We start from the raw sequence: 13,572 nt of genomic DNA, 5'->3' as shown, positions 1-13,572 counted from the left end.
TAAACATGGAAAACACAACGTGAACCCTTAACGTTCCCTCACGCTGCTGCTGCAAGCCTTCCTCCCTCCTAAATGATGGTGATGGCTCTGCAGGACTCATCGAGGATGGCGAAAGACCAGTCAGACCACAGCACTTGGGGAACTTCCTATTGTTTTAAACAAGAATTTAAATTGTTTTGCTCTCCAGGACAAACATAACCTTTTTTTTTTTTTTTTTTTGTATCAGTATTTTGTCTTCTGATCAACCACTGATATTTAAACAGCCACTGAAAGGCTCCCAAAGTGCAAGAAATGCTTGCAAATGCCACCTTGGTGTAACGCTGAAATAAAGTACCATCAAAAGGAGAGTTTGGTCTGAAGCCTTAAGTACTCAATACCATGTCTATCAGGAAATCTACCAGTTCTGCAGCTCAGAGTGCACCTCACTACCATCATCTAGGAAGACAGATCTGTGGTTTACCCAGCCAGACATGTCTTTTAGTGTTAAATGGTTGAAAAAGGACCCAATAGCATCAGCATTCGTTGTGATATGGCCTCACTTCAGCATCAGTATGTGCTGAGACACAGAAAAGTGGTAAATACAGACACAATCCCCGCCGCGATCGCTGGCTGCCTTCCACACCTTTGCTCTTCCAGCCCGGTGGGATGCACTCTGTCCCTCACAGCTGCCCCCTGGGTCCAGAGCTCTCCTTCCTCCAACTTGCTTCTCACTCAAGGCCATAAACACACACTAAATATTTCTTTCTGCACCAGTTTGTCCCAAGAGCCACAGGTGTTCAAAACAACCTAGCACATAAATGAGCATGCTGCGGCATGCAGCCACAAACTGTCCCAAGCATCCCTAATATTTTCTCCCTGTCCATACATTTCCTGGCACATATATGCCTTGATAGATTTCCCTAAGTGCCTGCTTGTGCTACACAATGAAAATGACATTTTGTATTTAAAAAAAAATCTCAACAAACTCAAAGCCAGGCCCGTGCACGCTGATGTGATCTGGGTCCCTGACCCGCACCCCTGCTCACAGTCAGCAGCTCCAGCAAACGCAGCTGCCAACCCAGTTTGATGCCAGCAGTGTGGGACACAGACAAGCATGTCCCTTCCCCGTGTCACCACCAGCTCTGGCACTGGACCCACTGGCTGGGCTCCGCTTGGGGCTCCTGGCACCCCCAAACCCAGTCAGGAGGCTCAAGCTGATGGATCAGCTTGCCACACCTCGATTCCTGGGTTCAGTTTTGGGCCCCTCACTCCAAAAAGGACATTGAATGACTCGAGCGTGTCCAGAGAAGGGCAACGGAGCTGGTGCAGGGTCTGGAGCACAGGTCTGATGGGGAGCGGCTGAGGGAACTGGGGGGGTTTAGTGTGGAGAAGAGGAGGCTGAGAGGAGACCTCATGGCCCTCTACAACTCCCGAAAGGAGGGTGCAGAGAGGGGGGATGAGTCTCTTGAGCCAAGGAACAAGCGACAGCACAAGAGGGAATGGCCTCAAGCTGCGCCAGGGCAGGGTCAGACTGGCTCTTAGGAAGGATTTCTTTGCAGAAGGGGTTGTTGGGCGTTGGAATGGGCTGCCCAGGGCAGGGGGGGAGTCCCCATCCCTGGAGGGGTTGAAGAGTCGGGTTGACCCAGCGCTGAGGGATCTGGTGGAGTTGGGAACGGTCAGTGTGAGGTTCATGGTTGGACTGGAGGAGCTTCAAGGGCTTTTCCAACCAAGATGATTCTGTGATTCTGTGATCCTGCTGTTGACGTGGGGGCTGAAGCCTTTAGAGCCGGGACTCCCCAGCCCTCCAGGGTTGTCACAGGGAGCAAACAGCCCCTCAGCCACCAGCATCCCCACAGGACCCCGCTGGATAACTGCTCCCCGATCCCCCACTGCTTTGGTGTCGACGCTCCAGCATCAATTAAGCAGAGGCAGTAATTTTCGCAGCCATAACGGAGATGTGGCACTGACCCCTAGTGACAAGCTGCTGCTCAGTGCTGCGGAAGAGAAGGGCTGTAACTGAAAAAGGACGCGCGGCCAAGAAGAGCGGGGATGTGGGGACACTCCTCGTCTCGCACAAACCCTGCCGAAGGAAGGGAGCATTCCTGCAGGGCTCGGCGGGCTGGGGGAGCGTTCCCGAAGGGACTTGTCCACCTCTGCTACCCCCAGTCCAGGACACCAGCCCCTCCACTCACCACACTGCATCCAAGACAGATGCAGATGGACCGTACTCGAGAGAGAATTTATTTAAGACAGCAATGACAAGCCCAAACGTCACACTTCACCTGCACCAAGAGGAAGAGCAACGCTGTCACAGCAGCAGTGGCGTCATTAGGGACAGGACGGGAAACAACTGATGTACAGCGGCGTAACGACCTTTTCCAGCTGAGGAATGACAGGAACTCACAGAGGATCAGTTGGTGCCCTGACCTACTCCTCCTTCCCTTGGGAATCCTCAGCTGCATGGCAGGCTACGGTCTGCATGCTCCAGCTTATTACTTTAAATACATACATTTTGGCTCTAAGCCTGTCATTAAATCCAAAAATGGTCTGTTTCAATTAAGGGCTACAAGAAGAACCCAGGACTAATGGTCTATTTCTGGGCATTTCAAAATACTCCCAACCATGTGGGCCGCTTGCAGATGAGAAATAGACTTTACAATGCTCCCAGCAGTTCCTTACCATTCATTTTTCCCCTCCCCAGTAACTTCAGAGCCATATGGAGGAGGAGGAGGGGGAGGAGGAGGGGGAGGAGGAGGAGGATCCGACCCTCCCGGCACACCTCAGCAGTGCTGTGGAAGGGAGCAGAGGTTTACTGAAGTGGGTGGGAAGATCATCATGGCATGGGTGGGATTAGGCAAAGCTTCCTTCCAAAAACACGTCTCTCCCCAGCCCACATCTCACACCGGCCCTCAGGTCCTCCAGCAAAGAACGACAGACCTTTTGCTGTCCCCAGGAGATGGGCAGAGGCTGGAAAGCCACTTCCCCAGCGTCTCTCCACCCAGATATGGATGTGAAGCAGCTCCACTCCACCTCAGAAGGCTCTGGCCCCAGCACTGCCAGCCTTGCCCTTCATCTCCCTCCCCTCATTTCCAAAGAACTGGGCTTTCTGCAAACCTCACTCCCCGCACCGTCCCCAGCTCAGGAGGCACCAATCTCACCGCTGTCACTGAGAGCAAAGAAAAATCAAGGCTGCAAATAACCCCCTGGGCTTGTAACCAAGAAAATGCCAGCATTGAGCAAAGCCATTTTCCAACTGCCCTCTCTGGGGATTTGCTGGCAAATTTTTGTCCCAGCTATTCACAGCTCTTGTGATGACCTGAGCTCTGGCCTTCCTAATAAAACTGCTTTAACCAGATATTCCTCTTACCCTCGAGGATGAACATGCTCACGAATTCAGTTCACAAGTCAGGTGTAAACAAACACAAGCAGGTGCCAGTTTAAACAGCCCTGGAGTGGGTGGCACTCTTGCCCTCCCAGCTCCACATGGTTACAGTGCAGATGCAATTGCTTTTTGAGAGCAGGGCTTGCTGACACACAACACTAGAGCCACTACTGCAACCAGTGGGGAGAGAGATGTGCTTTTTATCCTGAAATCACTCACCCCTTCCTGCTCTGGGGCACCTATGTGAGACATACAGAAACTACAGAGCAGGGCTGAGCTGATTTGACTTTTCCAGCGTAGTCTGTGGTGCAGGTGAGCCTCCAGCGTGCAGTGAGCTCGCCCCAGCTCTCCCCCAGCTATGGGGTGGGCTGAGTTCCTTGCAGCGAACTCCCTGCAGATCTCTTGCCTCTTGCTGTGAAATACAATCCCAACAGCAGCCGTGGCGGGGGGGTCCAAGGTGTGGGGTGTAACGGACACATTTCTGGCACCAGAAATCACAGCCACTGCAGAATGACTAGCACACTGCAGCAGGGCACTCACACGGAGACTTAGGGGCTGTTTTATCCCTTCACTGTTAATTTACAGCTGAAAGCACTCCTCTCTTCGGTGTAAAGGCTCATGGAGGGGTGGGAAAGTGATTAAGGTTTTCTAGGCACTGTCCCATATCTTTCACTGCCCCGGGCAGGGGGATGCTCAGCTCTCAGAGCTCGCTGTGTCTCTTGCCCTGCTTCTCCCTTGCCGCCAGCCTGGGGGCTGTCCCCCGCAGGTCTCTCCCAGGGGACCCGATTTTCTCTGCCTTGGTCTCCTGGGATGGTTCCTCCTGGGTGGTGGTGTCCCCTCCGGGGCTTTCGGGTGGGCGCCGTGCCGTTGGCGTGTCCCCTTGGCGCTGGGGGGTGTGGAGGGGGAGCTCGGGCGCCGCAGTCTCCATCATCTGGAGGAAGTCGTAAGCGGGGAGAGGCGGTTTCCAGTCTTCCTCAGACAAGGTACCTGAGAAGCAAATACAGTCCCGGGTTAAGAAGGTAAGAGTTATGCAGCCCCACTCCACAGAGATTTCTCTTTCAAAGGAATTACGGCTTTTTTTGCCCTTCCAGTGAAAGCAAAATGAAAATATTTTCTTAAAGATCACCTTCTTTCCATCAAAACTAACACCACCACCCCAATTAAACCAGGGGTGCATTAGGATTTACTGGAGCTGGCAGAGGCTCCACTCCCTGAAGGCTATGGGGGTCCTCTCTCCTCAGACACCCCCACTGCAAAGGTCACACCGGGGTCTGTCCACCAGCAGGGGGATGTTTCATTCGGGTCTCAGATAACTGTGTTAATGACTGCGCATTACTGAGACACCATTAGGAGTGAGGGGAGACTGCTGTCTATATGAGGAGGAAGCAGTCCCATTACGTGAGGATGCTCTTTAATTTATGCTTTTAAGACTGATCACACGGTTCATAGCACTTAAAAGCCTGAGGAAGGAGGATGTGATGGTTGGCACAGCCCTCGGCCATGCCGTGAGCTGCTCAGCCATCAGCTCACCCCTCCTGAAAACTAAGGTCCCTGCCTTAGAGACCTACATGACAGCTTTTAGCAGTGGCAATGGAAAGAGGTGCAGGAGCACAGCTGGCTCACGGGGTTCTCCCAGCGATTCCTAGGTCAGAAATGATGTCTTCAGCTCCGGCAAGAGCCTACACATCCTACACACCAGGCTGACGCCAGCTTTTGGAACCACTTGCTTTGAAAGGCTTATTTTAAAATTCACAAAGATCAAGTGGAGTCACCCCATCGCCTTTCCGGAGTCTGGAGCAGGTTGGCAGTCAGCAATTCCCAAGATCCCTGGAGCATCCCATGGCTACACGTAAGACAGGAGGAAGGCACATCCTTCAGCAGGGTGATCCAGGCAGGAGGGATGCAGTGAAAAGCTCCATGGTACAAGCCAACCCTTTATGTCCCAAAGACCACAACAAAGCACCAACTTCTTTACCCTCTCCCATCCAAAAAAAAATGCTGGAAGGTGCCTTAAGAGCAGCTATTTCTTACGCTGACACCTGGGATTCAGGAGATTTTTTATTAGCAAGCTGTTCACAGCAACCGGAGAGCACAGCCAGGTTTGGGGAGTATCACGGGGAAGAGATGTCGATTCAGAACTTGGCTCTGAACCTTAAACAGTCCCAAAGCAAACTTGTGAGTGCGGGTATTCTCTTCTGGCCGGACTATTTGTACTTCTCCAGCTGAAACTAGCATAGCTAATTTTTCCATCATTAAATTCCAGGGCAGACAATTTATTGCACGTAGCATCTTCTCATAAACAGACCAGAGCTAACAGTGTGTGCTTAGGAACGTTACAAACGCGCGTCCACTTACTGCTGGGAACCTCCAGGCCTGCTTTTAGCTTCTCCAGCCAAGACAAGATGTTCAATTCAGTGATGGACTGCTCTGAGGGGAACTTGAATACCTGACCGCCAGCATGAAAGTTCACCCAGATGAGAACAGGCAGCGAAGGCGTGGTGGCAAAATATGCCTTCAGGACCCCGCGTCCCACCGGAGTCTTCTTCCTGTGGGGAAGAGGAGATTCAACTTCCTCACCAGAGGTTTGGCAGCACAACAAGATGAAGAGCTGAGCAAGCACCAAAGCCCTTGAGCCACATCCAGCAAATTTTGCCTACGGGACAGCTGTAGAAGTTCACCGCAGTATTTATCAACTCAATGCCTTAAGCAAGACTTCGGGGTCCAATGGGGAGCGAGTGGGCAGCAGATTAGATGTGTAAAGAAATCCTCGAGCAGGAGGAGCTGGGGCAAACTCTGTAGGTGGGTGTGAAATGTTCTCCACTGTAAGTTTTTAAGGACAGGGGAGACAGGAGCGGGACAGATCCTGCAACCCCCGTGGTTAGTCGCTGTTTGTAGGCAGAGCTACCAGCTCCCTCCAGCCCAGCTGCTGCTACTGCCCCGCGGCTGCGGCAAGTCCCGGGGCTGGAAAGGCAGGAGGTGATGACGAGGGCTGTGCTCAGGAGGTCCAGCCCCTTGGGCAGCTGCTGGGTGCTTCCCTGCAGCCCGAGGAGCTGGGATGGCAACTCCCCCAGGTGACACAGAGAGAGCTAAGAGAGGACACGGAGATGGAGGCACAGCAAGCCCATGAAGACACTGAGTGCTTCCAGCACTATTTTCAGGCTGAGAGTGATGCTCGAGGTCCGAGCTGGCTCTCGCTATGGGAAGGAGGTCCTCTTTCTAGGACTGTGCTATTCTTTCTGAGCCAATGGCCGTATTTGCCCTCTTTTGTGGTAACGCACTTTTGTTCTGACAAAGGACAGCTCTCTCTTTCGCAGGGAGAGCAAAGGCAGATGTGTAGGTGGGGAAGTTCCAGGGGCTCTCGTTTCTTGTGCATTACTGGCAAACGAATCGTCCTCTCTTTGAAAACATGTGCATTCCCCGTTAGCTAAACTTCAGCCCACGCTGCGAGGCATTTCCCAGACTTCAAAGCACGCTATGATTAAGACAGTGAGGTGTCTCTGGGCTTGGGCAAAACAAACAGAGGCTAAAAATTGAAAACGCAACTAGGGAGGGGAGGATTAAAAAATATCCCCTCTCCTACAACTTTCTATTTCTTAGCTCTTGGAGTCATTTGGTTTCTTGAGTATTTTTTAAGTTTGCCTTACGGGCTTCTTCTGGCTGTCCCTTCTTCTGAAAACTCTCCCCCAGTCAACAATCAGTAATTGCCCTGTTGAGTTTCCCTCTAATTGCAGGTGGAAAAATCACCCTAAGACACTCCAGGAGGGCAAATTTACTCTTTTCTCCCACATGCAACAAAAACACAAATAACACCAGAGCCAGGGTCAAGCTACCACACGATATCTTTGAGAACATTTTACTCTACTGAAAATTATTTCTTCAATCAATTAAACCTTTACTAATTTTACTTTGTCATGCAATTTTGCAGCTGCCCAGAACACATACTGAATCATTGCTAAATGCTTTGACCTCCCAACTCATGATGACTTCAGACAAAATAATCACATTACCAGCCAGATAGTGTTTTCAGTAATTGCAGACTCAGTTTTTTCTTGCCCTGAAACGCTAAGAGCAAGCTAACGGAAAGAGTAAAGAGGTTTTTATACACTCACAAGTTCAACCAGCAAGCCACAAACTCTTGCTGGGGTCTTCCTTTTGTCAGCTTCAGCATTTCCTTGCTTTCTATTTGACCGATGTCACCATCACTGAACACGATGAGGAAGGGCTTTCTGAGTTGCAAGTAGCGAGGCAGATTTTGCACGGTGATTTCTGGCTGCAAGACATCAAAACAAGAAGTTGGGGTTTATAGGGAGGAGAGCACAGGACAAAATTAGACTTTCTGTCCTTAGGTGAGGGGTGCAGGGGCTCAGCAAAGCTGTAGGGTTCATGTTGAATGCAAGCAGCTCAAAAACAAGTGTGGGTGCTGGGATCTTGGTGCATGTTGGAGATGCCTACGCCCAAGCCTGCCCGTCGCAAGCCAAGTCTGTGTGAGCAGCTGTGCACTCTGAGATGATGGGGCGTGAGCAGAGAAGGCAGAAGCAAGGACGGCTCAGCCCAGCTCCACGTCTTACGGCTAAAACCAGTCTCTGACAGGCATGTGGAAGAAGCAAGGAGCAGACACTGCAAGAGGCCAAGCCACCACAGCAGCAGGTCTGTGACTACGGGCACAAGCCAGAACATCGACTCCCAGGGTCTCTCCTCCCATGAGACCACACAGCAAACAGCAGATTTCTGTCCAGACTATCTGATCCAAGCCATAAAATTTAAAAACAAACGTAACTCAGCATGATAGAAATAATGAGCAAACATATTTATTTTGCACAGCTCCACGCTATAACCAGTGCTTCTGCAAATGACCGCAATGGAAAAAGGACACTTTTTTTTTTTTTTTTTACTTACAAAAATGTCCAGCAATTCATATCTGATCATCTGCACCATGTCCTGCGTGTTCTGTTTGGATAAAGTGATGCCTTCCACGCTCTGACCTCCACTCCTGGCAAGGAGGAGGGCTGGGGGAGAAACCGCGTATTTACGGGATCTGAAAAAGAGGGATGGTCACACGAACTGGCCAGGGGATTTGGCACACACCAAATCTGCTGCAGGCAGAGCTGGTATCCTCATGGGGAAAAGTGGGGACAGGGATGTAGGGGAGGGAAAGGCTACTGTTAGAGGAGGAGGAAAGGGTCACGTTCCCCATCACCCCCTTTCCAGCCCCTGCAGCATCCTGATTCGATGGGGAGAGACAGGGCTGACGTGTTCCCTCGTCCCCTTCTGAAACAACCACTTACCCAGCTTGTACCAGACACTAAATACATACACACACAAATCCAGACATTTCTTCTGCAAAAAGGCATCAGCAGCTAAATAATTGGAAAAATCCAAACCATCACCATCTAAACTATTTGCTGGCACTTCTCTTTCATTTTCACACCTAAGGTTGGGTGGTGCAAACACCCATGCAGCGCTTCACCCTGCCTCCCAAGCCAAGGCAAACAGAAGGTCTTAGAGCCCATTCGAGGGACACCAACCTACACAAAATAAGCTTCAGAAGATCTGATTTTTGGCTTGGTGAACACAGGCAATTTTGCTGAAGTCCAACCCCACGTTAGAGCCACACACACGACCTGCGCACGTATACTCTTGGTGGAGAAGCCATCTCATCCTTTGTTCCCTGATGTTCTTCTGGTTAAGAGGGTTCAAGGGTATTTAAAGAAAAGCTGAGAAAGTGGAAAGAGCAAAAATAGGAGAAGTCTAAGCAATGAATCACAGAATCACAGAATCACAGAATCAACTAGGTTGGAAAGGACCTTGAAGATCATCTAGTCCAACCATTAACCTAGCACTGCCAGTTCCCATCTACACCATATCACCCAGCGCTATATCAACCCTACTCTTAAACACCTCCAGGGATGGGGATTCCACCACCTCCCTGGGCAATCCATTCCACTGCCTAATAACCCGTTCTGTAAAGAAATACTTCCTGACATCTAGTCTAAACCTTCCCTGGCGCAATTTGAGGCCATGCCCTCTTGTCCTATCACTTGTTACTTGGTTAAAGAGACTCATCCCCAGCTCTCTGCAACCTCCTTTCAGGTAGTTGTAGAGGGCGATGAGGTCTCCCCTCAGCCTCCTCTTCTCCAGACTAAACAACCCCAGTTCCCTCAGCCGCTCCTCGTATGACCTGTGCTCCAGATCCTTCACCAGCTTCGTTGCCCTTCTCTGGACACGCTCGAGTCATTCAATGTCCTTTTTGTAGTGAGGGGCCCAAAACTGAACACAGTAATCGAGGTGCGGCCTCACCAGTGCCGAGTACAGGGGTAAGATCACTTCCCTGTCTCTGCTGGCCACGCTATTTCTGATGCAAGCCAGGATGCCATTGGCCTTCCAATGAAAGGGCAGGGGGTACACCAAGATGGGAGAGCAACTTTCTGGAAGCCTGAGGAACTTCAGTCCTGAAGGCTCCAGATGTCAGTGCCCAGAGGAAGGGTGTGACGGAGGAAGTCAGCTGCCTCAACACGTTTTTTGAGGGCATCTGTAGTTTATTTTTCAAAAGCTGCTGGTAATTTTTCAAAGGCTGTGACAGCAGAATTGCTGGGGAAGTGAGTGAGGTGTAAGGACGTTTTGGGTTGTGGAGATGGGGAGGTGCAAAGCCTTCGATTTCCTTTTCAAAAGTACTCTGGTCCATCTTTGTTTTTTTTTTTCCATATGAGAAAGATGCAACACAGACTCAGCCTACCGCAAAGGCAGGTCATAGAAAAGTCATGTTACAACCAATTGCACTTCTCTCCGTGGTTTGCCCAGGCAAAGTTCAGTTTGGACACTTATTTTAGCAGTTCTGAATGGGATTGAGATTGGTTCAAATTTGCTTAAAAAAGTCTCAGTGTTTGCTGGTTTAGTCATCAATGACAAAGCAAGTGGAGGGAACTGCAGATAACACATGTCCATGATGGTCACCGCATATGTAGGCCTTTCACTTCCTCCATCGCAGCACTTCTCTGGAAATGATAGGTCCACTGCAAATTTCTCATGGGCACCCTGGGTTTGCACTCATGTTTTGACAAAGAGCAGCACTAATGAATGACCTTGGACTTTCTTGAGGCCTTCAAATGTTGTGAATCCTGGTGCTAAACTGTTCTTGGGTTTATCTGAGCCATTTCAGTTTCATTTTGCAGTATCCTCTGCTTTTTTAATTTATCTTTGTAAATCCAGCCCCGAGCTAAGCCTTCTCCTTTCTGCCCAGACTCACAAGCTCCACCAGTGAGGGAAGTTGAGTTTTGCACTTCTGGTCATGGCTGGGAATCCTTTGATCTATTAGGAAGGTCCTTACCTTTCCTCTCTGTTGTTTTTCAAATTAACCTTTATTTGCAATCAATTAAGAATGGTAAGACCCTAGAAAATTTATAAATTCAGGGATTTTGAACTCCTTAATCTTCCATAGGTCTTAAAGAGACTCTCTGGCTTCTCAGAGGAGGTAAGGACTCTTGTTCCCTATGTCTAAATACATCAATTTGTTCAGCAGCCTTTGATAAGGAAGTTATGGCCAGAAAATCAATAAATTCCCCCTCTAATAGCTAGAGTCTACCCTGAAATCACTTCTCATCTTACTGGTACTGAGTGGTTGTATTGTTGCTTACAGTAGCTTTCTATTTATACAGAAGGGGCATTTGATGGGTAATCTGAGACTTGCATTTAAATCAAAAACATCTGCAAACAAATACTTGGCAGGAATCTATGACATCTAAGTATTTGAGAAATAAATAATGGCTTCATTCAAAGCATTTCTTCCTTAACATGTTGGGTTTTTTTCAGTAGTTACCAATCGAGCAGGTGCTTGCTGAGCAGTTTTGCTAACAACATTCTTTGTGTATTTTGTATACCTTTTTCTCTGGGAAGAGGGGAATCAGCTTTCCATGACCTGAGAGTCACAAACATTTCCTCCTTGAGTGTTTAGCAGAAGAATAGCTTTTCTTTTCTTAAAAAGGGAAGTGAGCCTGGCTCTTGCATAAGGAATTCCTGTAAGTGTTTACTTTCTGCTTACAGTTGAGAAGATGACCATCTACAGTAGCTTCACCCACAAATCACAGCCAAAATCCAAACTTGGCAGAATGATTACCAATATAAACTGTATTAATTATTCCAACTAAACAGGAGCACGCTGCAGACTGCGGCTGGAGCAGGATGATGGAGGTGTGTTCTTGCATGTGTCATTGCTGAGAGAACACAGGCTTTTTCTACTGGTATCTTGTTTTGTAAGATCACCCTGCCCTCCTTTTCTTTTTTTCCTTCTATCAGCTGGGCTGAGATCCTTAGGGGTGAAAGGTCTTTTAGCTTGGGGGGTCAGGTTTTTCACCCTGATGCTGCTGGTTGTGAATTCTGTACCTGCCCTGCGGCCTCTCACGCCAGCACTGAACAAGCCTGGCACTGCCTCGCTTCTAAGACCCAACCACGGCCAGTGCTTTAAGCACAGTTTGGTTAATAGAGCTGTACTACCAAGATATTTGCATTTTTATTCTCCCTGCATACCACAAAAATACCCATGTCTCACCAGACATGCTAGGGATGCATCGCATCTGTAAGGAACTAATGAAAATAATCCACTGTTGCATTACTGACTGTTAAACCCACACCTGGAAAACAGGCCAAGGACCTTCCGGGATTTTTAACTCTGCCTTGATAGCTAATTCCTGATGGAAACGAGATGCCAGGACAAGCTGAAGATTCCCCCTGGATCCAGCTGTATTTATAGGCACTGAAGCATCTCTCAGTCTAATCCAAAGTGCTTTGCTCCTTGCTGGCGTGAGTCTTAATGACACCGTTAAGTGCACAGACTGATACATGCTCAGATCCCATTAGCTCCAATTTGGCTTAAAGTTAGGGCCACAACTGATGTTCTTATTCAATCAAAACTGACCAAGAAAGCCTTGACTTCGCCTTTACCATACGTGCAGGAGGAAGGTCGCTATATTTTTCTAGCACTCTTCCTCCAGAAAGAGGATGTACCTCCCCAAAGCTCCATCTGGAAATGGTGGTAACATCTTGCTCTTGCCAAAGGCAGGGAAACAGGTGGGCACATCTTTCAAGACAGAAAGATCCACGGTAAGATGAACTGTTGAAAAGATAAAGGTAGGTTCTTCCCCATCTTTGGCGGTCGCAAACATCTCACAGCCAGATGCGAGTGCCCACCGGGAAGCTGGTTGAGACCCAAAGGGGTTTAATGACTTTCACAGGGCTGCAGAAAGGCTGTCTGCTCCACACCAAGGTGGCTCCACGGAAAGACAGCACTTATTTCAGGGCTTCCAAACCATTTTCCAGCACTCAGACACAATGCCTGCTAGCCAATAAAGCCTGCAAGTAGTCACAAGCAGCCTCTTTTGGCTCCTCTTGGCAACTGGGGGCAACCATCAGAGCAAGACTCACACATACACCCCTGGCTTTGCAGCAACTGCCTTACGCTCCCCTTCCCCATCCCCAGGTCAGCGGGTGCTTTTGCAGCATCAGGGCAGGGAAGAGGAGACGAGAAGGTGAAGGGACTGCAGAAAGAGGAAGACCAGTTACAATTCATCGCTTCTTCCTGATGGAAAGAGAAGGGCAGAAGTGTTTTTTTCTTCCTCACACACAGATCCAAGCTAGAAGCTATCATTTTTCCACCCTGTTTTTTCCTCCATAAAAGTTTAGTCCTGTTTGCATGAGGAACCCAACAGATGCATGGGGGCTGGCAGGGCTGGAGGACTGAAAAAACCCAGAATGAACTTGAACAGCAGGAAGGGAGGTGGCTGCTCATTTCAACCGGGCTAAATGAGTTGACCATGGACAGGCTGCAAATCAGTGGCAGAGCCAGGGCTACATCTCCCTTTGGCTGAGTCCCAACCAATCTCCTTACAGGACTAAGTCACTTGTAGCTGTTTGTGGCTGCTGTTAAACACTCAGCACGGCCAGTGACACTTGCTCTAGGCATTGACTTTCACTAAATGCAGATCAGGTTGAATTCTCCCCAAAGAAAAGGAGAAACAACTTACAAAGTCAAGGCATCATCTTCAAAATACATCCCCATCGTTACATGGCCACTTAAGATGCTTCCAGCCTCTTCGAAAGCTTCCCTGGCTGTAAAAAAGACAAAGATACAAAATAACACAATAGAATGAGAAGTGTCAGCTTCCTCCTGGAAATCAAATGGCTGCCTGCATACATAACACGCTCCCACAGCAAACTGTCAG

The 13,572-nt window shown here is 49.2% G+C and overlaps 1 protein-coding gene across 8 annotated transcripts in view; it reads right to left on the bottom strand.

Annotated features, from left to right (window-relative positions):
• Positions 1–2,199: 2,199 nt before the first annotated feature.
• Positions 2,200–13,572, bottom strand: part of TXNDC16 (thioredoxin domain containing 16) — a 42,256-nt gene continuing 30,883 nt past the window's right edge. For all 8 annotated transcript variants that reach the window (XM_074869198.1, XM_074869194.1, XM_074869195.1 and 5 more), the window contains 5 exons: positions 13,375–13,459; positions 8,258–8,396; positions 7,471–7,631; positions 5,717–5,907; positions 2,200–4,348 (listed from right to left, as the gene is read on the bottom strand). In XM_074869198.1, the coding sequence (XP_074725299.1) occupies positions 4,062–4,348; positions 5,717–5,907; positions 7,471–7,631; positions 8,258–8,396; positions 13,375–13,459 (863 nt within the window). In that variant the 3' untranslated portion in view covers positions 2,200–4,061. The remainder of the gene's footprint in view (positions 4,349–5,716; positions 5,908–7,470; positions 7,632–8,257; positions 8,397–13,374; positions 13,460–13,572) is intronic.

Source organism: Strix uralensis, chromosome 4, assembly GCF_047716275.1.
Source record: "Strix uralensis isolate ZFMK-TIS-50842 chromosome 4, bStrUra1, whole genome shotgun sequence".
NCBI classification, from domain to species: Eukaryota; Metazoa; Chordata; class Aves; order Strigiformes; family Strigidae; genus Strix; species Strix uralensis.
Note: the sequence above shows the minus strand (reverse complement) of the source record. Positions and strands in the feature narration are given on the sequence as shown.